Source organism: Aphelocoma coerulescens, chromosome 3 (assembly GCF_041296385.1).
Source record: "Aphelocoma coerulescens isolate FSJ_1873_10779 chromosome 3, UR_Acoe_1.0, whole genome shotgun sequence".
Taxonomy (NCBI): Eukaryota; Metazoa; Chordata; class Aves; order Passeriformes; family Corvidae; genus Aphelocoma; species Aphelocoma coerulescens.
Window position 1 is genome coordinate 37,952,601 of NC_091016.1, and position 26,314 is coordinate 37,978,914.

The 26,314-nt window shown below is 44.9% G+C and overlaps 1 protein-coding gene and 1 long non-coding RNA gene across 4 annotated transcripts in view; one reads left to right on the forward strand and one right to left on the reverse strand.

Moving 5' to 3' along the window:
* MOCS1 (molybdenum cofactor synthesis 1) overlaps window positions 1-13,590 on the forward strand; it is a 29,891-nt gene extending 16,301 nt beyond the window's left edge. The window contains exons 5-11 of one of the 3 annotated variants that reach the window (XM_069009812.1): window positions 1,560-1,621; window positions 2,546-2,657; window positions 2,956-3,068; window positions 3,703-3,813; window positions 4,607-4,727; window positions 6,011-6,058; window positions 10,095-13,590. In XM_069009812.1, the coding sequence (XP_068865913.1) occupies window positions 1,560-1,621; window positions 2,546-2,657; window positions 2,956-3,068; window positions 3,703-3,813; window positions 4,607-4,727; window positions 6,011-6,058; window positions 10,095-10,963 (1,436 nt within the window). In that variant the 3' untranslated portion in view covers window positions 10,964-13,590. Of the gene's footprint in view, window positions 1-1,559; window positions 1,622-2,545; window positions 2,658-2,955; window positions 3,069-3,702; window positions 3,814-4,606; window positions 4,728-6,010; window positions 6,074-10,094 lie in introns of all 3 variants that reach the window. The other 2 variants (XM_069009814.1, XM_069009813.1) reach the window with 2 other exon arrangements.
* On the reverse strand, window positions 13,589-22,649 carry LOC138107931 (uncharacterized). The gene is made up of 3 exons (XR_011149776.1): window positions 22,504-22,649; window positions 22,171-22,397; window positions 13,589-14,581 (listed from the first exon to the last, which is right to left on the reverse strand). It is a non-coding gene; the product is annotated as an uncharacterized lncRNA (long non-coding RNA).
* Between the last annotated feature and the right edge of the window lie 3,665 nt (window positions 22,650-26,314).

Consider the following 26,314-nt stretch of genomic DNA (forward strand, 5'->3'; position numbering starts at 1 on the left):
AACTTCAAATACTTGCTTGCAAGAGTTATTTCACTGTGTGAAATAACTTTGCTCTTCACCACTCTTTTTGCACCCAGTATTAGCATTGGAACTAGTTTATTAGATAATTGTATCTTCTTCTTTCCTGTGCCCATGCTTTATGATGCCTTTACTAGCCAGAGAGCAGTGAAATTTTTGTCTCTTTCCTTTTCTTTTTTTCTGATTTTGAGTGCATCCAATATTAAGTACGTACAGAGTACTATTGAGTTATTGCTTTTTTCTGCTAAAACACCTACAGAGTAGTGAAGGCATGATCTGTTCACTAGAGATCTGAGTTTCCAGTAGATCATAGATAGGGAAAGGAGGACAATGGACCTGCCAGGGTAGAAGAGGCATTCACAAACACGGGGCAAGCAGCTGAGCACTCACTAGAAATGTGTGCCCAGAGCTCGAGAGTTTGCTGTCTTGTTCATGCTCACCTCTGTTCTCTGACAGCTGCTGAGTGTGGCAGGGAGGGAATAGTATGCCAGGTATGAAATTGATGTCTTGATGAAAGGTCTTAACTTTAAACAAAGTTGATGGAAGGGGTGGTTTGGATGAGATCATTAAGAGGTTTTCCTAAATGACTTTGGAATTCTAAAACTGCATAGTTGTTTTTTTTTTTTTCTTCCAGCTTTAAGAGGTATGTGTAGGGGCAAAGGTACTTGCCCTGAATTAACTGTATCCCTGTGTTTGAGAGCAGCTGGCGGATGTAGGCCACACTAAATGGTAGAATGAAACTGGCCACTTCATTCCTTGAAGTAGTTTTTGACATCTTTCATTTGTTTTCAAGGGTCTAAGGCCAACTGAATTGCTTTCCTAAATGCTCTAATCCCTGCCACATTTTGTTCATTTTGTTCACTGATTTCCCATGTTTAGCCATAAAAATGATGATCCTGAAAAATGCTGCCTCTGATCTTCTGACTAATGCATAGTCAGTAGCTTTGGGAAGCCAATTACATCTGTAGCCAGGGTTGAACAGGGAATCAAGGGGCTTTTGTTTGGTCCTAAACCCACTCCACCCAAAATGTACTTTAGAAAAATCCTTTTAAAATTCACTTAGCAACATTGCTGTCTGATTCCGAACGGTGACATTCTGCCATTGTAGAAAAGACACAAGCCATTACTATAAAATAAACATTAATTTGTTATTTTTTCTTCATTGCATCTGGAGGCAGTTCATAAATTCTTTCCACTCCCTTTAAGAAGAATGTAACACAAGGAAAGCTGACTTACAGGGAAGTGGAGAATCATATGCTAATAATATATGAATATCCAAAGATGTAAAAAAACATACCAGTATTGTTGATTACTCATATACCAGTTAAATATTGATATCAATGACTTGAGCACAGTAACACTGGTAGTCTTTGTGGGTTGTGAGGGGGGGTATAATTAAAGTCTCTTTATTTGCAGCTCTTTTTACTTGCAGCTGTGCCTACTGAATCAGATTGGGTTTTATTTGTCTTGTACTTAATAACCACCTTTTGCATTCTGCTTTGAAACAATAAAAATTCTTTTTCACTCTTTTTGTATCTTAGGCTTTCACAAGGTAATGGAAGGAATCCACAAAGCTGCTGAACTTGGCTACCATCCTGTTAAGGTAGATAGTGTTTATTTACTCTGAAACTGTTGTGTTTTTCCATATGTACAGTTCACCTGAAAAGGAATTTATTATATTCCATCTCACCTCCCACCCTACCCCATGAATAACTTTTAGTGAAGCTGGGGAAAAACTTGAAGATCACATCAAGAAGTAACAAGGAGAATTCTTGTGCAGCTGGGGGTGCAGGTTCATACTGCCTCAGCCTGCTGATTGCATCATCACAGGATGGCCCTGCTCTGTACTTGCCTCCTCCTGCCCTCTCTCTTGAATTGGCATTTGTCTCACTCAGCTCTGAATCTGGCCAAGGCAGTTAACTGGCAGGAACCACCCTGCAAAAAGACATTCATTTTCTCCTCTTATGTCTCCTTTAGCTTCTGATAGCAGACTATTTTGAGTGCCAGTGTGAGAGGAAAAGCAAGTTTGAGGGTGCAGGTAGACCAGCTTCAGTGCAGCATGAAACTTCACCCTAACTCAGCTGTTGGCAGTTCTGCAGCTGTGGTTCCCTTCAGTTTCACCAGTGCTTTGAAAGTTCTATTGTGCTGTGGAAGGTAACTTGCCAGTACTTTTACAGAAGCCACACAGTGTAGAATTGGGGAGTGGAGTTGTCATTTTAAACAATAAAAGCAGCCATACCTTTGATGGGTAAGACGATGTTTGTGTTACCTGGCTTTTGTATTAGTTTTCCATGTAGCAAGACAACTTGAACAACTTTGGTTAGGTTGGATGTAAAAACTTGGTTGAGTTAGGCAGAAATGATCATCCATACCACTGCAATCCTGCCAGCTTCTCTCAACATTTTTTCTTTCCAAAAAAGAAGTTATTTCTAGCTATGTTGCCTTCTGCAAGGACTGTGAAACCTTGTGTAAGTGGAAAGAAAGCCATACTCTGCTCACTAATTTCAGGTGTCTGCTTTACCTGCAGGTGAACTGTGTGGTGATGCGAGGCTTCAATGAGGATGAAGTGCTGGACTTTGTGGATTTCACAAAGGATCTGCCCCTTGATGTGCGGTTCATAGAATACATGCCCTTTGATGGTAAGTACTGCTGCTTTGAGATTCTTCATGGACAGAAGTGGGCTGCTTGGAGAATATTCACCCCATAGACTTGTCTCTGGAGGTTTTGATAAGCTCTTTTAGGGAATTAGGAATTGCCTGAAGTTTTATGTTGTATCTTTTGCAGCTTATCTTCCTCCCTCGATAAGCTGTAGAAGGACTAGTTGGGGCTGGGGACACCTACAGCTAAAATGAGACATGGAGAATGTAAAAGTGGTTCTCTGCTAATTAAGAAAATAAAATCCACAGTCTAAAGTTAGGCTGGTTTTGTTAATTCTAGGCAATAAATGGAACTTCAAGAAGATGGTGAGCTACAAAGAAATGCTTGATACAATTAAACAGCGATGGCCAGAATTGGAGAAGTTACCCTGTGAGACTTCCAGCACAGCCAAGGTGGGGTTGAGCAGAGAACATGTGAAACATGCCCCCATTCCTTCCCTGCCCCAAATCCCCAAATGTTCACAAGTTCAGCATTGATATTTGACAACCAAAGTAATAAACACTCAGTGTAGTAACTCTTGGGTTTTGGTCAAGCTGCCTGCATGAGACTTGATGCTTATTAAGTGCTAGTCATAGTCTTTACCTTTATAAATACAATGTGTTTTCTAGATGTATTTTCAGCCAGGTATAAAGAATGCCAGGCCTGTATTTACAGCTTTTGAAACTTTTGTCATTCTATGGCTGCACATTAACAATCCTGATGGAACAGTTGTTCAGTGAAAAAACTATTGGTTTAGAGTGTACAGTGTCAAATGGGGACTTTCGAGCTCATGCTCCCTACAGGCATCACCTGTTAGTTACAGATAACTACTAGAACAAGCATTTAACAAGTTTGGGAATTTCCAGAAACAGGGCAGAATAGACTGGAACACCTGACAAAACTGCTTTTGCTTTTTTTTTCTTTGATATGGTTTTAGGGCTGAAGAAAATCTATGTTAAAATAGATTTTCTGGTCTTTAGGCAAGTGAAACTATAAAATTTAGGAGTCTGTGTTTGATTTTTTTTTTTCTCCTGTGCATTTCTTTAGAGTTACAAGGTGCCACATTTCCAGGGACAAATCAGCTTTATCACCTCCATGTCAGAGCACTTCTGTGGATCCTGCAATCGACTGAGGATAACAGCAGATGGGAACCTAAAGGTTGGTAGTGAAACAGGATTCTCTTTGATTTCATGCAGTGAAAATAGTGTTGAAATTCATTCCCGAAAAGTAGCTGGGATGTAAAGATGCATAATTTTTACCAGCTAGCTCCTGTTTATTTATCCTGTATGTATTCTTGTTCCATCTTGTCAGGCTGTTAGGGGGATGTTACATCACCTTTTTTTCAGTTACCATAGTTAACTTCAGTTGTAAAACATGGTTGCAAGGCCAGTAAGTATAAATATTTATTCTAATCTTTGATTCAAAATCATCTTAAACATGTGAAAAACAGATGATTTCCTATTAAAAAAGGGCCCAAGCAGCTGTGAGGGCTCGGCTTTTGCATTCCACAAGGATTCTTCTCGTTTCCCAAACAACTTGTAACTCTTCTCTTTCAAGAGCAGCCTGTACATTTGCTCAATAACTGTAGAACAAGGAGGGATAGCCATTTCCTGCCACGTTAAAACTGGCAGTTTCTGGGGGAAAATTAAAGTTTTCAATTAAAAATTGGCACTTATTCATTGTCACCTGATATTGACAACAGCTGTGCTGCTGCCTAGTGTCAGATGACCAAGGCAGCCTGAAGGCCCAATGAGCTTAGGCTGCTTAAACAGCCCAGGCTGTCTGTGTGTACAGGAGGAGAGATAAAGAAAACAATCTCCATAAATGTTCCCTTCAATAGGGTAGGCCTCTTCAAAGTTCTTCACTCTGTGGTTAGTACAAAATATTTGTAAAAGTAATTTATTTTATTCTTTCTCATTTCTCCTCTTCTGCTTCCCTGGGTTGGCTGCAGGTGTGCCTTTTTGGGAATTCAGAAGTGTCCTTGAGGGATCACCTACGGTCAGGTGCCTCAGAGGAACAGTTGATTCAAATCATTGGAGCAGCAGTGGGCAGAAAAAAGAAGCAGCATGCCGGTATGTTCCTTGTACTTGAGAAATAACAGCAGTGCTAGGGAAAACAATGTCCTGGTACCTGTAACCTTCCATGAGAGTTAGAATTCAGACTGTCTGAAAGACTTTCAGACTGACTTTTGTTCTCAAATAGATACAAATACCACTGCTCACGACAACAACAGCAAAGTGTAAAGCTAGGTAGTTGCACTGGATCCCCTTTTTTTTAGATTAGCTTGCTGTAAAAGAAGTACTAAGACTAAATGGAGCTGTCAGTCCAAGTACTGCATGAACATGTTTCTAGAAGTGACAAATCTCTTCTTCACTATGCAGGAGTTTGTGGGTACTCATCTAGTGCTCTGCACAAGGTCATGACACAAGGTCCATGATGATGCAGTCACATCCTCAGGCTGTATTCATCTTTCCTGAATTTATGTTGATATTAACATTCATATCTGAACCTTACTGTAGTTTTGTAATCTGGCTCCAGCTGGGAATGCTGAATTCTTGTACATGAACTGGCTTTATGGTCATGGCTTAGTCCCCTGTACACTAAAATATGCTTTGGCCCTTTTGTTTTCTTGCAGATTCTGACAGAGTAACAACAGTAGGTTTTTCCCTTTCTTCCTAAGGTGTGAAACAAATTTAAAGGTAGCCTTTAAATCTATGCATAGACTAATTTGCAAAGTACATTGGTCTGACTCAGATAAAATAGTGCCTTGTAAACCTAAGGGAAGGGGTGGAGGGTTTGGTTCCTTTATTTGTAGACCATTTATTTATGAATTCTGATTTGGGAAAGCAGGGGGTGGATGGGGAAGAGTCTACTAAAGGCGTTTTGCCATCAGCAGCATTTACCTGACATTGTCTGTCTTCTCCCAGTTTGTGTTAATCTCAGTATTGTCCCTGGGGCTTTCTGTGATTTAGCTGCTTTGAACTGGAACACTTATTCACAGCTTATCTATAGAACTAGAACAGTCAAATACCATTGTTAGAGACAAGATAGTCTCAAATGGATTGAATTCTGTAGCAGGTAGACTGTAATTCACATTATGGCAAGCTTTCTGGGAAAGGGTTCTGCAGTGTGATAGACCCATAGCAGCTGGGTGCCTGGAGACTTGGGCAGCTATAGTTTTAGATAACACTACGCTGGATTCCCCCTCCTCCAGTTCCCTTGGTCTTCACTGAGCTTTGTTTTTCCTAGCATACAGGTTGCACTGTGAAGAGCAGAAAACTAAATACGTAAACCAGATGCATGACTTAAAGCCTAAAAAGCCAGGATTTTTATGTGTTCCTTATTTTATTTCTAGGCATGTTTAACATTTCCCAGATGAAAAACCGGCCAATGGTCCTGATTGGTGGGTGACAAATCAGTACGTAAAAAACATACAATGATTTTGTTCGGTTTCTGTCTTTGGGGGAGCAGAGTAGATTGGGCTTCTAAGTCTAGCTTTTGGTTCTGCCTTAGGTTTAGGCAAAGAAATGGGCTTTTAATTAACCAGTTATATTTAACACACTGAAGTGGAAGAGGAGGAAAGGTTTAATGTCCCTACCAAGCCTTACCCCATTTTCCAATTGACAGCCCTGGTTTTGTTTTCTCTAATTATGACAGTTCATTACATTTTCCAAAGGGCTAATCAACTTTCCTACCTTATTTCCTCTCAGCTTAAGAAGAACAGTATAGTTATTTATAAGACAGTTTGGGGTGGATTTTGACCATATTGCCATATAAATATAAAGGATGCAGAATGGAGTTTTATCCACGTATTAAGAAATTTAACTTTGTTTATAATGTATATAGAGCCAGCAAGCTGAAAGAAATGAAAGTGTTCCTACCTCACTACTACTTCAGAATTTGAGATGTGGAGCTTCATTTTTTTGAAATTGCCACTTATTGCTGCAAAGTCTCAGGACATAACCATGAAAGCCCTATGAACCAAGAGCCTTTCCTTCTAGTGTCCATTGAAGCTGTTTGCTAACTCTCTGTTCTGCCTGAAGCTCAGTTCATGAGAGATGTAGCACTGCTGGAGTTCTCTTACTGATTTTTAACATCTCCTTCAGTGTGATTTTACCTCCTTCCATACCTGTGTTTCCCTGTTCTGTAAGATAGCTATCTTTCCAAAGACCTTAATAAATGGTTACAGGAGTTAGCTTTGTGAGATTAATTGCAAGATGTTTTGTTGTTCCTTATCAACAAGGTGTGGGGGAAAAAAAAAAAAACAACAAAACAAGGGTGAAAGACACGAACATGTTTAAATCCCAACTCTCATCCTCCCATTGATGTTTTGGAGCAGGTTAACTGCTGGGCAGCTTAAAACACAGGTTTTAAAACAGGTACCCTTGGGGAGGGGAACATGCATTAATCTGCAGGTCTTTGCAACAGGTGATACAATAACAACTACTCTATTTTTAAACCAAGCCCGTAGGGCTTGTACTTTGGTTGCCTTTATTAGGCAGTAGGATCCACAGAGGTCTTTAGCATAGGTCTTCACTGGGAATGTTTTTCACTTGGTGCCCCACTTTAAAGGGCCATCATTTCCCATGTTGACTGGTGCAAGATTGTCTTTTTGAGTTTGCTTTTGCTCTCTTGTATTTGGCCACTGCTACATTGTGTTCCAGAAAAAGGGTAAGGAGGATCCTTTGTTTAAAGTGCGTATTGACTTGCTGCATGAGGAAATAATTTTGTTGGGGTTTTTTGTTGGTTTGTTTGGGTTTTTTTTTGGTTTTTTTTTTGTAAGATGAAAAATACTATAGTAAACTCTTGACAGCTCACTGGGACCTATGTAATTTTTCACGTTGCCTTTGAAAGAATTCCCACACTCCAAAGTTAGCATTCATAGCAATGTTTGGATGGCTACATATCAGATCAATCCAATTTCCTTTTGAAAAGTGCTTTAACATTGTCTGACAGGGCAGTGAAAGAAGCAGCCTGTCCAGGTCTTCCTCCTTCAGCTGTTCCATCTCCCTTTGAGACTGACTCCCGCAGTCACCGCATCAATAGGGAGACTGGAGATGAGTGGAGAGTATCCCACTGTGACACATGGGGAACCATTAGGAGATTTCCTAATTGTGTTTTGAATTACTTACAAACTTCAAATAATGCTGGCGTGCAAGCAGTCAGTGGGGGAGTGTGTGTATGGAATTAATTTAATGAAATTTAATTAATGCTGTGGAAATCACTAATTGGTTTTGCTAGACCCAGTAAGCCAAACCTGGCATCTTCCCTGCACTGCTGTTGTCCAGTCCTTTGCTATGTGGTTTGTATCTTATTTCCCTTAATCAAAATATTCCTTTTGGAAGGTTCTTCTTCTTCTGGGTTCACTCAGTTATGGGAATTTCCTCATTAATTTAAGTATCTCCTGCCTTCTTTTCTCCCTCTGAGATTGTGCTAGTTGGAAGCTGACACAATTAAACTTGAGGTGCAGTAATAGGATATAAGGAGATGGAATTTGTCAGATGGTTTCACTATATGGTGCAGTAGAAAACCATTATCTTTTTTTTTTTTGTTGTAGGTATATGAGCAATTTGGGTGCAAATAGAGATGACTAGGTACAACTTCAAGAAGTGTAGGTTGTTCAGAAAAGCAAAGATGCTTTGCACTCATGACTGTCTCTTGCTGTCTGTTTACTTCCCACTCTGCTTGAGCAAACTTCTCTCCCGTCTCCCACCCACGAGTGTTTACCCTGTGGAAGGAAGTACTTGTCTGCCTTTGCAGTCTGGCTTCTCCTGAAAACAAGACACTTTTACAGGGGTTTAGCTTCACCTTTAATACTAATCAAGGAATCCAAAAGAACTGAGTGCTTTGAGTTCCTGGATTTTAAAAGGAATATTCAGGTTAGGCCCCACTATGAAAAGAAAGAGCAAGAGAAGAGGAATAAGAAAAATAATTTTCTGTGCTCTTCTAAAGCACAGCAGTGTTGCATTCGGTACATTTATGTCCATTTAATCCCATTCCTCGGAGGTAAACACATGCCTTCAAATTTGCAGGAATCTTAACTTTAATGTATAGACCATCAGCTGTAGATGAAAAAAGGCCTTTGCCTGAATTTAGGTTATTGCAGTGATTAAAATCATGATATCTATGGTTGACTTAATCTTCAGGAATGGGTACTTTCAGACCAATGTTTGGAGGGTACTCTGGATGAAAATGGTGCTAAGTGCATCAGTCTTGTTTCAGCAGAGGCTGGGACTAGCAAGGAAGAGTTTGGTGGGTTTGTTTTTAATAAAAGAGGGAGGAGCACAACGAGATCTTTGTCCACACTGTGTCTGTTATTGTCATGTGGACAGTCCCTGGGCAGCAGAGGCAGCTCAGCAATGTGGGGCAGGAAGCTGTTTTGATGCACCCATGGATAGGCTGAAAAGGGAGTCCTTGAATACCAGAGCTACCAAAGGGAGGTTATGGAGCACAACCTAATGCCACCTTTCTCAGAGCAGAAAGAGGAGGAGCTTCAGAAAAAGAGAAACATGCTTATCAATGGTGCTGTTAAACCAGGGCTTAGCTGCTTACCTCTGTACTGCTTTCTTTACTTAAAAAACATTTTATTCATTTTTATGTGAAAGAGACTCCTCCTGTCTTCACACTTGGCATCCAGCCCAGTACAAATGCCAAAACCAAAGGATTAAATGGTGAAAAGGGGCAGGAGGGCCTACTACCTCTCTGCCAGCTGGGAGCTCTGCCAGCTTGACTTGGAACATGCTTCTGAGTAGATTTAAAATCTATCTGTCATTGAGGGGACTGTGGTTTTTCCAGTGCTTAAACTTCAGCTGTCATTAACGTGTTAAGAGCTGACAATAATATGAGAGGTTCCCATCACCCTCTGAGCTTGTAGACAGTGCAGTTGCAGTGCTTCTGGTCCCTGCTGTCCTCAAGTGCTGGCATAACCCTTCCCTGCAGAAGGAGATGAAAGGAGGAAGTGCAGCCGCCTGTGCTGGGAGGGAGGTGTTTGGAAAGCCAGAGTTGAGAATCTGAGTGTAAGAATTTCCTATTAACCCTGCCAAGCTTTTGAAAGAAGGCTGGTGCTGGGATGGTCCCAAATGGTTGCTGAGATGCTGTGACTCACTTTTCTTCAGAAGTGATGTTCCTATAAGCTTTTTTGGCTGCTGTTTCTCAAAAGGTGTTGATGCTTTTAGAAAGTAAGTTGTTTCTTTTTGTCAGGGACCTTGAAATGAGTGTTCTGAGTCTTGAGGTTTGTAATAGCAAACAAGGAAATGCAAGGAACTGATGAGAGAAGAGAAAGAGCTTGAGGAAAAAAGTGGGTATTTGCAGGCTTATTGAGGTTTTTGCAACACAGGAAGTCCCAAGCAGTGCTGTGACAGGGTTCTCAGTTGCTACAGGCAGCTCAGCTTTCCAGTTAGTAAGATGTTCTTCTCATGTCACTTTTTGTTTTTCCCCAGAGCCTGCATTGATGTCATTCCCACTACGCCAAGATGCCCTACAGAATCCCCCAAATTCAAAGCAGTGGGGCCACACATTTAGCCATTGGCTGACTTTGAGAGTAAGTTTACCCAAACAAAAGGGAAAAACATCGATGAAAAACACACTTACAGGACAACTTTTCTTCCCAAGATCTCACTCAGAGAAACAGTGGCATATGGCAACAGGAATTCTACAAACCCAGATCCGAGGCTACTGTGTCTTCCAGAAGAACCCAAGCTCCACATTTGATACAAAGTGCCTTGATGCTTCTGTGGGCCAAGTTTCTGTGGACCGTCAGTTCAAAGATACATGTTCAGGATCTGAATTCCATACCAGGGATTTGGGATCTTGCACCAAGGTACCTCGTGCCTCTGACAACTTGACTCACACTGACGAGGAAGGACGGGCCACAATGGTTGATGTTGGAGGGAAGCCAGATTCCAGAAGAACTGCTGTTGCTGGTGCCGTGGTTCTCCTGGGTGAGAAGGCATTCAGGATGGTCAGGCAAAACCAGGTGAAGAAAGGGGATGTGCTGGCAGTAGCCCAAATTGCAGGAATTCAGGGAGCCAAGCTGACCAGCCAGTTGATCCCATTGTGTCACAACATCCCCCTGTACCATGTTGAGGTGTCTCTGAGCCTGGATGAGGCCAGACATGCAGTGGTGATTCGCAGCTCCTGTCACACCTGGGGAAGGACAGGTGTGGAGATGGAGGCTCTCACAGCTGCCAGCCTGGCTGCGCTGACCGTGTACGACATGTGCAAAGCAGTCACTCATGACATTGTCATCCAAGAGCTCAAGTTGCTTAGTAAGACAGGTGGGCAGAGGGGAGACTTCTCAAGGGTCTAGATAATATCCAGATACCTCCAGTCCTCCCAAGTGACCACTGCTCCTGTTCAGCCTCTTACAGAAGTCCTTGTGCTCAGCTGGTGGGCTTGGAGACCTCAGCGGGTGTGTACCGTACAGCAGCTCCATGCCTCTAGCATTGCCTTACTCTGTCAGCTCACTGCTGGGTGAACAGTGGAGCCACTTCTCCCTGTTGAAAACCATGTGTGTTTTCTTGAGGACAGACTTCTCCACTCTGCCAATACCTCCATTTCAGTGTCCTCATGATGAGATTGAGAAAAGATTCCTGCTTATACCACAGAGGTTTTAGGGTTTTGGGGTTTTTTTGCCTTTGTGCTGTGAAATACACCTGCTGTCATCATACCTTGCAACTGTGAGCTCTGGAAATGAAGCAACTGCTGAAAAGTGCTGCTATTTGGCAACAATTTTTAAGTCAAGGATTAAGATTTCAGAATTGTGTCTGTGCATCTTTCCCCTGACCTCTTTTGTTGAATTTAGAGGGTAACAATGAGAAGAGCACAGCTGGGGTACCTCACTATACAGCAGAGATTATAAACATGGAACAGTCAGGGTCAAGGGGCAGCTCCCATCCCTTTGCAGTGCTACTGCTTCCCTTCACAAAGAATCCCAGAATGGGTAAGGTTGGAAAGGACAACAATGGGTTACCTGGTCCAACCTCCCTGCTAAGGCTCCCAGAGCACAGGGTTGTGTCCAGACTGGAATATCTCCTGCGAGGGAGCCTCCACAACTTCTCTGGGCAATCTGTTCCAGTGCTCAGTCACCTGCAGAGTGAAGAAGTTCAGGTGGAACTTCCTGTCCATCAGTTTCTGCCTGTTGCCTCTTGTCCTATTGCTCAGCACCACTAAGAAGAGGCTGGCTCCATATTCTTGCCATCTCCCTCTTAGACACTGGCATATTGCAACATCAGTCATCTCTTTTGGATGCTGAACAGGCCCAGCTCCCTCAGCCTTTCCTCATAAGAGAGACACCTGCAAGTGAGAAATAATTCACATATCAGTTTCAGAAGAAAAAGAAATGGCAGCTACCCAGTTTTCTGCCTTGAGTGCTCTGTAAAACATCATGCAGAAATGGGATTTCTGGGTTTGGAAGAATTATTTTTCTGATCTGAAAGATAGGTTTTACAATGTTAGAAGCATGTTCCAGCATTTTGACCTTAGCACTGAAATACACGGATGCCCTGTCTGCATGCTTAAGGGATTAATTTTGCCAAGCACGAAAGTAAGTGTTAAGCTCTCCCTGACTTTAGAAAGAGATGTCACACCAAGCTCTAGAAGACTCCAAATTTTTTATGCTACAGTGCAACTCCTAGTAACCAGCAACCTGCATAGTCCTGACAGATCAAACAGACTTTAATACCAGTGGCCACTTGGGAAATTAAGGTAGTTACCATTGCCTCTGCCAGAGTGTCTTCCTGCATGTTTCTCTAATTTGGTTTCCATTAAGTCATCTGGCCTTGAAGCACTTAAGTGTCCCCATAAATGTAGCAGTGGCCACAGTCATGTAGCATTAATTAGCTTTTTTTGGTAATTAACTGTCCTAGATAAGAAATTACTCAACATTATTGTTAATATTGATGGCTGCTTTTCAAATGTTAATTTAAGTGCTCTAAACAGGGTGTTACTGGTTGCTTATGGCTAATGTGAAGCTGCACATGATTCAGGGTGCTCCCTCCATACGCACAGGGTTGAAGACAACTCTAGTAAGATCAAAGATGCTACAAAAAAATTATCTTAAGCCTAAGAGGTTACTGTGAGCACACCACACTGCCACGCACATCCTGCTCACTTAAAGTAAGCACAGGGCTCAGAGGAGGAGGCAATAGGTTTTACTACAGATCCTTCACAAATCTCATACACCAGCTGCAGCAAAAGGCACTCTTTCCATTGCAGGTGAACTGATTTGATTCTTTTATTTGTTGGCACAGTGAGATAAGGTACATACAGTGACAGACATAGCAGCTATAGCTGAAAGGGAAAGGAGTCTGGAAAGCTTGGTGCCCAGACTCCATAAGCCTTGGTACATCGATGGTGTGGTTTAGGAATGGTATTCCCGTCTCAGTGTTCTGCCACTCGCTTCCTCCTCCCTTCCTGTGGTGGGCTGGAGAGGAGAACTGGAGGCACAGTAGGTAAAGATCATGGGTTCAGATAGGAACAATGTACTGGAAAGAGCAGTGGAATAAGAAAATGAGCAGTAACAGCTTCAGTAACAGGCACTACGTGACTTCTCCCTTACTGGAAGAGACCCCCCTACGTGGTCCCTGTAATAACCCCCCATGCTGTTAGCTGTGCCCCCTCCTGGCTCCTGCAAAAACTACCCCTGTCCTGGCCAGAACCAGGACAATCTACATTCATTGTTACAGTCTTGACTCCCTGTCATTGCCAGGAGTGTAGCTAGCACTGCCATACTGAGCACCAACAATCCCACCCAGACCTGCAAACACAAGAGACTCTGTGCATCTGTGGAACTACTGCGCCCATAACACAGAAGTTTCCTTAGCTCAGCATGGAAACAAAGTGCCAGGAAAAGGAAGCACACGTGTAACCTGCCAAGGCAACTGACTGACACAAGCACTTACCTCCCCTCACCACGCACAACGCACCGTGCCCCCCTGGCCTAGCTAATTTTGAAAATGGAAAGGAAACTCAAGGTACTCAGTAGTAATAAAACAGTGCTTTGGGCATATAATTCTTTGGCTTCTGACAAGTTTGCTGTCATGCTGTAAAGCCCACACAAAGGACTCAGGGCCACACCAGGGACTACTGAGCACACGCATGACCACCACGCACATCCCGTTACATACGCACATTTCACTACTTCCTTGGTTTGAGAGCGGCTGGAAGTGCAGGGCAAACTGACTTTGGTGCCATTTTATGCTCATGTTACATTATCACGTCTTTAAACTATGCACAGGTATAGGTAATGAACCAAACATGAGTCAACATTTTGTGAGAGAAATGGGTTGAGAGCACTCTGTGTTTCTGTGGTGCTGGGTGGGCCATGGTGTAATATATGTTGATGAACTGACTATTTTTTGGAGGCTTGCTTTTTTTGGTCCACTGTATTTTTAATAAACACTAGTTGCAATGGAGTGTGGTTTGCATTACTTTGAATATCCTTTTTAGTTAATCTTTCTATGTTTTAACCCAAAAGCTTCCATGAATACGGTACCTCGGGACAAGCAACAAGACAGGCTTTGCAAGTTGCATGATTAGTCAGCAATTAGCAAGGGATCAGTCATAATAACTTATTACTATAAAGAATCTTATTTTTTTTCTGCTGTTGTTGAGTAAAAATCATTTTAATCTGGCTGTTCTTAAACTGTGTAATCCTTTGGGTTTAACATTGTAATGTATCATCTCTTGTCATTATCCCAGTTTCTCCCACATGCCTGTTCTGAGCCAGTGGCTGTATATAGCATCACTGCACTTTGTTGCAGAACTGGGGCCTCCAGAGCTCTTCCTCCTAGTCTGAGTAACCACAACTGAAAGCAAGGCTCGGGGAAGTGCCTGTATAAAAGTCCATTTCTCCTGTATCATGAATAAGCCTTAAGGGAAATTCCCCTTCTGATCCATCCAAGCTTCCAGGAAGCTCTCTAGTCTCCTGCAACCAAGAAGACATCAATGATCTTAGAGGTCTTTTCCAAGCTAAATGATTCTAAGGTTCCAAATGCTGTCAATCCTGAAATAAGCACAAAGCTTCACATCGTTTTTCTAGGAGCAGAAACAGAGAAAAGCACCAAGCCCAACACCTCCTTCTCTTGAAGGGTGCCATAAGAGTACAAGTTGTACTTCTGCGCATGTCAAACACAAACACAGGTACTGCAGATCATGGCAGCCCTCACAATGCACACACAGTAGAGCTTTGGCCTGCTAGAAACTCAGTTGTCCCAGCTCGTGGCACATTTGTGTGTAACAGTCTCTTCACTGCTAATCCAGGCTGAATCCTTTGGGGCATCTCGGCCTGGCTTTCCTTCGTTCCCACATCCTGACACTAGCTACTCCACCCTCACACTGTCCTGTTAAAAACTGGATGCAGCATATAAAGGAGAAGCTGGCAGAAGCTGGTCATTAAGAATTTTCAAAGAGGTTAAATCTATGTCAAAAGAGTAGTAATTTCAGGAAGTGCTGGGGGAAGGAGAATGGGTCATGGGGAGAAGACACAACTTGAAATACCTCAGGGAGAGACCTCTTCTTCTGAATGGAAACTGCTCAAAACCAGATTCTAAAAGCAACAACAGCTGAGCAGTAAAAAGAGCAATGAATTTTTTAGCTATTCTCAGCCCCTGGTGACCTGCAGTGATTCCCTGTAAATTCTCTGTTACTCAGCTTTACGTGGGATTTGACTGAGCAGAATCTGGCCCTTGGTCCTGCCCCTGCCTTGGTGCTTTGCTGGTTCTCGGCTCCCTCTGGCTGCCTCAGCAGTCAGGCAGGCTTGGAACAGCTGAAAAATGGCTGGTGCATCGTGTGTGCTTTGGCCAAGACAGAGCTGCTAATTGGTTAAGTGGAAACACAGTTCACTTCCCTCCACGCACCAAGCCTTGCTCCAAGAGCAGCTCAGCATTTCAGGGAATCTAAAATTGGAGGGATTGCTGGTTGCAGTGGGCTGACCAGGTTTTTAGGTTTTTGACGTGTCAGGTAAAAGCCTCAACTTAGGTCTCAAAACCAGTGGATGTGAGGAGCACTGCAAAGTCATGAGGATGGCAGGCACCACCCTGACATGCCTGGCATGGTGCCAGAAAGGCACAGGATGAAGAGCTGAATTCTTTGTCACAGGCTAGGCCTGAAGGGCTTTGGGTGAACTCAGTGCACTCTGTCATAAGAGCAGATTCTCATTTTGGGCACAGCAATCTTAAACACTGGGTGGCTGAGACACAAATCCAGCTCTCTCTACCTTCCCCTGTCCCTCCATGCTGCCAGTGCCATGTTTAGAAAGCTTCCAGTTTACCATCTCTATCTTTGTACTTACCCTGTTTTCTCCTTTGGGGAGTAAAGGGTACCCAAAATAGTAGCAGTAAAGTGCAGCTGAGTGCAAGTTCATGGGACAGGATGGGACAGATGCCCTTGAGAGACTGCTGAGCTTTCCTCCAAGCAGAGAAGCACAACAAACCAGGCACTGCCCAGCTGCGTGTACGCAACCCAACTGCAGTGGCATGGCTGTGGCCATCAGGCAAGCTGCCTACTGCCCATGGCTCTCCAAGGTGCCATCCACACCACACTTGCTCCATGGAACAAAGATTCACACTTCACAATTGCTTAAGGTTTGCTTCCAGAACCCCAAATTAGCAGCAGACAAAATTGCTTTATCAATGACTCCATCAACAGAGAGGGCACAATCTCAAATTCTGCACAGCCCGCTCACAACCAGAAACTCAGTACTACTAAGCTCTTCCTGCATGACTCTAGCCTTAAAATTAACAGAAACGCTCTCTTCTATGCCCATGGTACTTTCAGGGTGTGCATCTGAAAGGATGTGAGGCCAGCAAAAGCAGAGTTTGTGTTTGCAAAGTCAAGGGTAGCTTGGCTACAGCGGGACAGGAGGTAGGGGAGGAAGAGGAGGAGATAGGAGGAGGGCCAGGCAGCTGTAAAGTTGTGTTAATATTATGCTTGGAAGATAACACAGGCTATCAGATGCGGCTGCTCCACAGGTAGTGCCCTAGGCCAGTTACCTGCTGGTGCAGGTTGTGGCAAAATTCTGTCAACACCAGCAGAGCTGTGTGGTGTCACACCAGGCAGCATCTGCTGCTGGGAGCTGGGGGAGAGGGGTTCAGTTGCACAGCTCTGACCTGCCACTGCTGCAGCCTTAATGAACTCAGGCTTCATTATTAGGGTAATTTTGGCACTGAAGGCTCCCCATGTGCACAGTTGCAGCAAGGCTGGAATTGCTGCTGTGTGAGGCAGGGCCTGGAGTTACATCACTCGTCCATCCCTCTCTCCCTCCATCCCCTCCCCAGCTGCCACCCACAGTCTCCGTGCTTCAGAGAGCTGCACTTCCCCACCCTGGGCCTGACATTGAATGGAAATGTTTTAGCTCTGTGTGGCTCATTTGGCTTCTGCAGATCAACCCTTGGGGCCATCCTCAGCCTAGATCCAAGAAATGAGCTGAGCTCAGGGAAGGGAATAATTTCTGCTGCCCCTGAAGCCTCATCTCTCCTATTGCAGCTGGCAGCTCAAAAGGCTCCATCCTGCCAAGACTGAATCTTAATTGGGATCAGTGGAAAAGACAAGCTGCTGCCAGGGCCGCCCTGATCCTGGGCTCATCGAGAACATGGGCAGAGCTTGCCCAACCCCACAAGAGAAGGCCTTCACTTGGGTTTACAAAAAATAAAATTCCCTCCAGAGTATCAGTGGAAGCAGCAGGCTGAGGCCAAGGAGAGGACATGGCTTAGCCATGGAGTTTGCAGAGGAAGAGCAGGTAGATCCACACCACATGGAAAATCCTCCTGTCCCTGTAGCCTGCTGGGAAGGGAAGCCACCAGCAAAGGCTGAGGTACAGCTAGTAATCCCCAGGCCCTGCAGTGAATTCAAATACTGTAACCATCTCTGAACCAACACACAAAACTGTCACAGTCATGCCCAGAATTGCTCTTGCCAAGAGCTACAGGAAGAAGGACAAGGTAAGTTTTTCATCTTAGAAGAGAAAGACTAGAGCAAAACCTCTTCAGGCATCCCATGTGCACGTGGCACCAGGATGCTGCATGATGCTTTTTCCAAGCCACAGCTGCTGACTTCAAGCCCACTTGCTTCAAAGACCCTGGCAGAGCTCACTCATACCTCTGTGATTAGGCACAGTCTAGCCACCCCTTTGGCTTTGTGGAGGCAATCAGAATCAACACTGCCAACTCCTAATGCACCCAAGATGGGTGCTCCTGACCCAATTTCCTTACAGGCACAGAGTCCTGTCCTCTCAGCACTGTCTTGTCCCAGCAGCACCAATGTGCAGCAGGAGCAGAGCAGAGCAAGTAGCCGTCAGACTGGGTTATTTTTACACCATTTGTTGTACCTGGCATATTTTGGTGCATCTCCAAGTCCCTACCTCAGAAGAAGGCCACCGTGGCAAGTCTTGCTCAGACTGGGAGCTTTAGAAGAGCTTCCCTTGCTGACTCAGGGGAGCTGCAGCTTATGCAGCAGATGCCGTGTCAGAGCTGCTGGACCTGAGCAATGACAATGGGCTCTTGCTCTGGTAAAATGGCTTTAACAGGATTTTCCAGCCAGCAAACATGCTTTGAGGGACACACCCAGGACCTTCAGCCATCAGCAACACGACTGCATGCAGAAGGCTCTTGGCCAGCCAGACTGGGAGGGGTATTTAAACACAAGTTTCTTGCCTTCATGTTTATAGCCTGCTATTTCTCTCCCGGGTTGCTGAGGATGCCTCAGAGCACATCCCTCTGGGATGTCCCAGATTCAGCAGAGGCATGGTCAGTAACAGCTCATCACCAGTAAACCATAGCTTTTGCAAACCTGTGCCAGAGAACTCCAGCTGAACCCCAGCAGCTGGAGGTGTTTTCATTTCCACTTCTCCAAGGCTGGTATTTCAAGGTGTTTTTATTTCTTTTTAATCAATGCACATGGCCAGCTCTGGAGGGGGCTGAACGAGGAGAGGGAGGCAGTGCAGCCACTGTTTCTGTACAAAGTATTTCCACATGCAAGCAAACGGGGCTCAACTCACTCGGTGCGTGGTTTGCAGTGCGGTTACAGGCTGTCGTTCCGCCTGCACAAAGCTGTTATTTATTTACTTAAAGACTTGCATTCCATGGAAAAAGATGCCCCAAGATAGCACTGTGTTTCTAAAATTAAACCCAGCTGGATGGAGTGGGGAGCAAGCAACTGAGCACTCCTGCACTCCCACCAGCAGCAGGAACAGGGTTCCCCGTGTCCTGGACTCTCCCACCCCCACAGAGCAGCAGGAGAGCCTGGCAAAATGCCCCCTTGTGTCCTCAGCCATGAGGGAGGCAGCTCTCTGGAAAGTCAGACCAAGTGCCTTACTCAACAGCAGGAGTGCCACTGCTTCCCATGGCAGGGGATCAGGGTTTAAGAGCACTGGTGGCCCTTCCTGCCCCAGCAGCTTTGCAGAACAGCAGACACCTCACCATGTGCCTGAGACAGGTTTGAGTGTGGCCAGAAGTGCTTTAACAGAATTTGTGAGGAAGGCTGCATTCCTGAGGCTCATCTCCTACCTAACCTAGCCAACATTTCCATCTAGTTTATGTATTACTGATAGCATCCTACTCACAGTATAGCTCAACTAGCCCTCGCTGTTGTAACCTAAGTTAAGAAACCTGTTCTCACAAAAGCCATTTATAGAACAGTAGGGGAAAACCCAAGTATTCCTCCAACCTCACATGGCACCAGCAAGAAATCCCTCCCAGACACATTCTCAGCACCTGTTCCCCTGTCCACACGAGCACAGGGGCCGCTTCTACATCCACAAGTGGCTCTGCTCAGAAATGAGCACATCAGCTCATCGGAGCAGCTGTGCCAGAGCTGCCGCTCAGGGGCTTTACCATGGCCTGCATTTAGCCTCATCCCTCAGACAAAATGACTCCTCACACACACAGCTGAAGCTCTCCAAAGGACAGGTTGGGCACTGGTGGAGCCCCCTGCACCCATCAGGGCTGGGAGTGCCTTGGAGGCTCTTGGGAAGCAAAGCTCCAGCGATGGCAGAGGTGGCTCTGCAAGGACCATGGAAAGGAAAGTGAGGTACAGCCCCAGACCTTGCTGCTTTGCACCAGAAGGCTCACACAAATGTGGGACAAGAAAAGCTGGCAAAGAAGTCTGAGCCAGACCCAGAATGAAGAAGAAAAGAAATAAGGATGATGGCTGATGGGAATAGCTGAGCAACAGGCAGTGGCAAGGTCAGGGTGCCTGTGCAGCTGCTGCCTCCAGGCTCATGTGCCAGCTCTCCCAGGGCCTCAGGGCCATGTTCTGTCCTAAACACAGGTAGGAGCTGCTGCTCCTTCACCTGTGAGCAAAGAGACAGCCCCTGGTATCACATGAAGCTTGTTTCAAGCAAGGCAGAAAGGACAATCCCACCACTACTGGCCTGGACTGTGATCCAAGAAAGCCTGACCACAGGGATGTGGGCCAGACCAACATGTCATGCTTGGTAAGTCACTCAGATTATTGTTTGCAGATGTGGACACTAACCTGGCATTCCCATTGCTCTGTGCACTCTGCAGTGAGCACCTGGAGCCAGATTTCCAAGTCTGAGTGCTCCTCATGCCTGATGTGCAATTGGAGAAAACTATGTTTGCTAACAGATTGACAAGTCTGTTTTTAGCAGATGGGCTTTTGTCCCTTGGTTTCTCCTAAATATTAGGGGAAGATTTCTTCTTGCTGCCTCCCAAGGGAAAACCTTCACATGTGTTGGTGACAGCCCTGTTCTAATGAGAGTGAGAGGTACAGACTTTCAGGGTTCATTGCAGAGCTGAAGGAAAGGATGAGGAGGAATGAGAAGGGAGCTAGCCACCAGAAAAGATATCAGGAAAGAGCTTTCCTCTTTCAAAGCTCAGCTATTTCTATGACTATGCCCATTTTCCCATAATTATACTGGTTCTGCTCTGCACAGCACTAAATCAGGTCTACTGATCCCTGTCCAAACTCCTGCTGCCTTCCTGTTTGTATTAGGGCGCCAGCATGGGTTAAAAATTAGAGAGTAAGATTGCCTCAGTATCTGATTTATCCCCTTTCTTCCTTCCATCTTGATTTGGGATGTGCTGGTCAGCATCCCCCAGGGAGAGGATTAATCAGGAACAGACAGAGAGCTGGCAGCTGCCTGACAAGGACAAGATCGCAGCTATGGGACAAGCTGCAATTTGGAATCTCTTGCTTTGACCCTGGTACAAGTCCAAGACATGCTTGCTGGTGCATCCCAGCACTGACACCCCAGGAGCTGGCACAAGATCAGCACCCCCAGGGCCACAACTTAGCTCTGGTCCCAATGTCACATTGCCTCAGTGCTGGAGATGCTTCTGCGGTGAAAGGCTGCCCATCCCCGTGACTCCAGAGGCAGCTCCAGCTCTCCAGCTGTGGAAAGGGCCACCCCTCCACTTACAGAGAAGCCTCAGTCCTTGCTGAAACTGCTCTGAATAGCCCTTCCATGAAGGCAGAGTGTGGCAAAGGTCTTGCTATAACATGACAGACCCAACCACTACTGGTCACAGACATTTCCAGCAAAAAAAAGCCTTTTTCCACATCTCACACCCATAAATTATGGAAGTCTTTTCCCAGATCACAGAATATTCTGAGTTGGAAGGGACCCACAAGGATCATCAAGTCAACTCTAAAGTGAATGGCCCATAGAGGCATTGAACTCACAATCTTGGTGTTATCAGCACCGTGCTCTGACCAACTGAGCTAATCTCTCCCCCCCTCCCATTTTCTGATTCCTTTTTTTAGTTAATGTAATTAGAGACATGTTCTCCATCTGTGAGCACTGCAAGAAATTGGCTCAGCAGAACTGTGCCCCACATCTAAAACAAGGTGGGCAAAGAACAATTCCTGGATTCCCACATTAAATTATTCAGAGCATTTCAGACCCTTCCGGACCACTGCAGTTCAATGCTGTCACATGGTAGGAAACATGCAGCAGCTCACTCAAGCCAAGCCTCCATCTCACTGAGTCTCTCCTCCATCTCACATCTCTCCTCCTCACCCCTGCTGAGTCTGGGGTGGGGAGAATTAGGGGAAAAAGTGGCAAAAAGGCAAAAGGGATGAAAACACAGCAAAAGGGGGGAAAAGACAAAAAGGAAAAAAAGGACCTTACCTCCTGGTGAGTCTAAGCAAAGTAGAGATAAATAGCAACTATGCCTCAGAGAAAACAGCAAGAAGCCCATTAACTACAGGAACATCAAACAAACAAAATCTATCACAACAATGTTGAAACCAAAACTTTTGGGCTTTGAGAGGGGGGAAAAAAACTCCAAACTTTAATTATTTTATTTCCTAGTGGTAGAAGTCTAGAGCCAAGCAGATTTCTCCCAGAAAGCTCCATGTCCACTATGGCAGAGATAAAAGTCACCTTTGTTTAAGCAGAAACCAAAAGTTAAAGAGAAAACCAATAAATGATAGAGACTCAGCCCTTCCCAGCAAGAGCAGAGCGCTTCCCTTACACTGCTCTTCACTCCCAGTCATTCAGGGCAGCTGAACCCCAACCCTAGCTTAGCTCAGAAAAAGCCACGAGGCACTTACCTTGCTTCTGTGCAGCGATGACAAGGACAGGGAGGTCTGTGATCATGGGAAAGGTGTCAACCAGGAAGATGGAAGGAGGCTTCTGTGATGGACCCATGCTGCAGGGCAGAACACCAGCTCCTCACTGTGTGCTCCAACCCCAAACAAAATATTAAAGTCTTCTTTGAATCCAGGCAGGATGTCCGCTTGTTCAAAGCAGATAATTCAAATGCCACTGGGTGTCACCTCTAACAAGAGGAAAAGCAATGGTTTGACTCCCTCTACCAAACTCCAGCTGCCAGGGAAGAGAATTCAGGGAGGTCCCTGCATTTTCATCCTGCCTCCACCACTCACACAGTGCAGATGTTTCAGAAACATCCCTTTGCCTCTGCCCTTGCATCTGTACAGCAAGGGCCTAAAAGTCAGAATTTTAGCAACGTGTGAACCAAACAGATCAAAACAGAGAAACGGAGAGCCTTTCTAACAACTAAAAGCCAAGAACTTTCCCACAGAGCACTGAGACTCCCATTTGCTGCCTGTTGATTGTCAGCCTGTGCAAACAATTACACTCTGATTACTTTCGCTCATTTCCACAGTTCTTTCCACCTGAGAGCCAGAGACAACAGCTGGGGCTTTGTCTGGGGTCCCTGGGAAGTTCGGCGCTGCAGGAATGTGCTGCACAGCCAGCAAGGCTCCCCCTGGAAGCTAGGAATGAACTTCTCAGGAGCTCAAGGTTAAAGCACTGCCCTTTGATGGGTTGAAGATGAGCACAAAATGTTGTGGCTTAAGGATAATTTTGTCAGAGGGCTCTTCCCATCAAGAGAAAGGAGGAGATCTGTGTATAAGTGAAACAGCTGTACACATTGCACCTATGGTGAGGACAAGGTTCTGCCCTTGAGCTCCAAGGAATTCCTCAGCACATCCTTCAGTTCAGCCACAAGTCAGCCCTAGCCCTTGTGCACATCTTATTCACCCCACTGATCTGTGTCTAACTTCCCTCCGGACTCTCCACCCTGCTTTTCTGAAGTCTTCACTCCTGATGTTGGCTTCCCTGGTTCCTTTTCAGCTGGCCTTATTTAACTCTGGATTCCTTGGCAGCAATGCTCTCCTGCCCACTCCTCCTCTGAGTTGACACCCTTGCTTGTTGGGATGTTGCTCAGTTACGTAAGCGAGCTTAGGGCCAGCACTGCCGCCCTGCACTCCCTTCCTTGCTTGGAATAGTCATGTCCAGCCAGGGATTATGAACTCCTAGATATCAGGACCATCTTACTTTATCATTTTTATTTTTGAGTGAACTCCTGTGTACCCTTGGATGTTATTCTGAAAGAGGAACAAGAGAGAGCTTTTTAAGAGGAGCCTTGGATATGGTGACCTGGTGGCTCCACGATCAGCTCTTCACCATTGCATGGCGTGGGGAGGATGTGCTTGTGTTCCATGGTGTTGCTTGTTCCCCCAGAACAACCTGTGGAGTTTCTCACCAGCTCTGCAGTGACTGTGTCACCTAAAGAGCTGCATGCTCTAGATCAAAAACCCAGATCTTAACAAAAAACTGCACCCTGACTGCACCCTGACTTGCCTATCAGACTTTGCAGCAAAATGGGCAGAAAATGAAACTACAAAGAAATGTACGGAGACGCAGTGGGGGCAATATATCTTTAATTTTTTTTGCTTTTGTTTTTTAGTATTACAGTATATTCTTATAAAAAGATACAGATAAAAAGGACACTACAGGATTTGTACATTTAATTCACCTATAGTCTTAAACTGACTAAGAAATGAGGATAGGCCAAGGCATTACAGCAGCAGCACACAACCTCCCACTTCAGTAAGCAGCACTGTACTTTCTAGCTTGGCAGGCAGGGCCACCTCCCAAAGGGACCTGCAAGTTTCAAGCTGAGCAGGCCTGCAGGGGAGCAGAATGACTGCAGGTGGGGATGGCTTGGAAGGGAGGCGTTGAGCACAGAGAGGCTCAAGTACCGAAAATTCCCTCGCAATTCTAAAAACTGCAAAGAGCATTAAAGAGTCTGTTTGAAGGTGAGCAGGAAGGGGGCAAATGGCTTGTCAGAGAGGCTTTTCTAGATCACTTGGCTCTGAGCTCCTAGTGGGGGAGGCTGAAAGGACCAAGACCTACATGAGCTGTGTAGAACATCTTGTAAATAGACAAACCTGTCTAAAGGAAAGTTTTAATCCAGATCCTACTTCGAATTATGTTGATGTAAAACCAGAGCAACTTGAACTGGTTACTGTGGATCAATTCTACATTACCACCCATAACAGAAGACTCCGGTTTGGAACCATCCAGACTCTTTCATGAAATGAAGTGCCAAAACACCATGCTAAACTCATGGTATCCTTCTCATTTGGCACAGTGAGGAAATCTGGCCAACTTTGAGGAATACTGGTCATCAGAACTACTACTTAGATTAGTAGATAGTTTTTTTATACATTATGTACATAAATATATAAATTCTATATTTTCAGTTGGCCAAATTGTATTATCCACGTTGGCCCCTCCTACCTTTGTAAGAGAAACTGGGGTGGCCAATGGAGACTACTCATTTGGATGGTAGGCAATCAGAAATCTCCTGTGTCAACTACAGAAGCCAAGGAGCCATGGCCTAACACCTGGTGATTGCCAGAGACTCCATGGGTAACAAACTGGCCAGTAAAAAGATTTTGCTTACCTGGGGTAATGTGGGGAGGTGGGGTGGAGGAGGAAAGAGGGAAAGTAGATGAAATCTTTCTTTGGCCATGGAGATAGGAAGGAATGTTAGCTCTGAGGAAGGAGAGCTGTCCCAGTTTATATCACTAGTGTGTTAACTCTGGTGAGAAGTTACAGGGCATGAACCACTTTTGGCCATCTAGCCAAGCTTCTCTGGCATTATGGACAGAATTTGTGTGGAAAGGTGAAGTTTGAGTGAGCAACTGTGCACCTTAACTCTGCTCAAACTCCTCACTGTGACTCATGATGAAAAACAAACACCTTTTGTAGAAAGTGTTCTAAAATAACAACCTCCATCAGTTCACTTCAAGCTTTAAAATTTGTGCTTTCCCAGAACCAGGATCACCAGAGGCAGAGTAATTATGACAAAAGCCAAAAGGGTTTTCTTCTTCCCTCTCTTCCCACACCAAGACTGCTCACCTGCATCCCCTGGCCTGGCTCAGCTGGCACAGGAGCCAAGCCAGCTGTCCAGCCGGTGTAATGCCCTGGCACAGTCTCAATAGTCTTTGCTGTAATGCAGTGTATACATACAAACATAGCAAACTAAAATAAGGCAAAATAAATAGAGGTGTCAGATTTACAGGTTCCCCTTAGAGATTCCTAAAACCTTTTTTTTAAAAATCATTTAACCCCCAAACAAACAGACAAACAAAACCCAAGACAACCAACCTAGAAACGAAACTGCATATATCATGTACATCATCTACTGTACAACAGATCTCCTTTCCCCTCACGGAAACTCCTGACACAAGCTTCTCCCATGCAACCCCGCTCAAAGTGTGATCTTTCCTAAAGAAGCGGAAAGATTTAGCCAGTGGGGCTGATCATTATGGAAACACCTGCCCCACGGTCTCCTACCAGGATACTTTGCAATTCCTTTCCCTTCATCAGACATTGTGAACACATTACAGAAATGCTTCTGAAGGACATCCAGGTCGTTTCCATAGTGAGGAAGTCTCTCAGCCCTGAACAGTAGTTCTGCTCTTGTAGGGAACTGGTGCCTGGACAATGGCTGTGCTACAGAGCATGGAAGGGTCTTGCTGCCCTGAAGTCACTTTAGCTTGTAGCATTTCTAGAGACATGATCGACTGAGAAGAGTGACTGAGTTCAAAGCAAGTGGAAGGAGGAGGGAGTCTTCTTCAGTCTTTTCTGGGATCATCCTAATGCAACCTATGTAGCAACAATGCAGAGACACAGAGGTGAGTGAGCACTAGACCTCTAGGGACAAATTCTGGAGAGTTAGAAAGTACCTCTTCTAGGTGTGAGGAACTTCATCATGAAGTTAGCAATTATTGTATTTCTGCAGGAGGCAGAACAAGCCCTCTTTCAATGATGCCCTTCTTTCTCACATCTCCTTCTTCTCCACTTATTTCCAAAGGCAGAGTGACTGCACTGGTGCAAGGACAACAGCAGACCCTAGCTCATCTCCAGCTTCTCCAATGA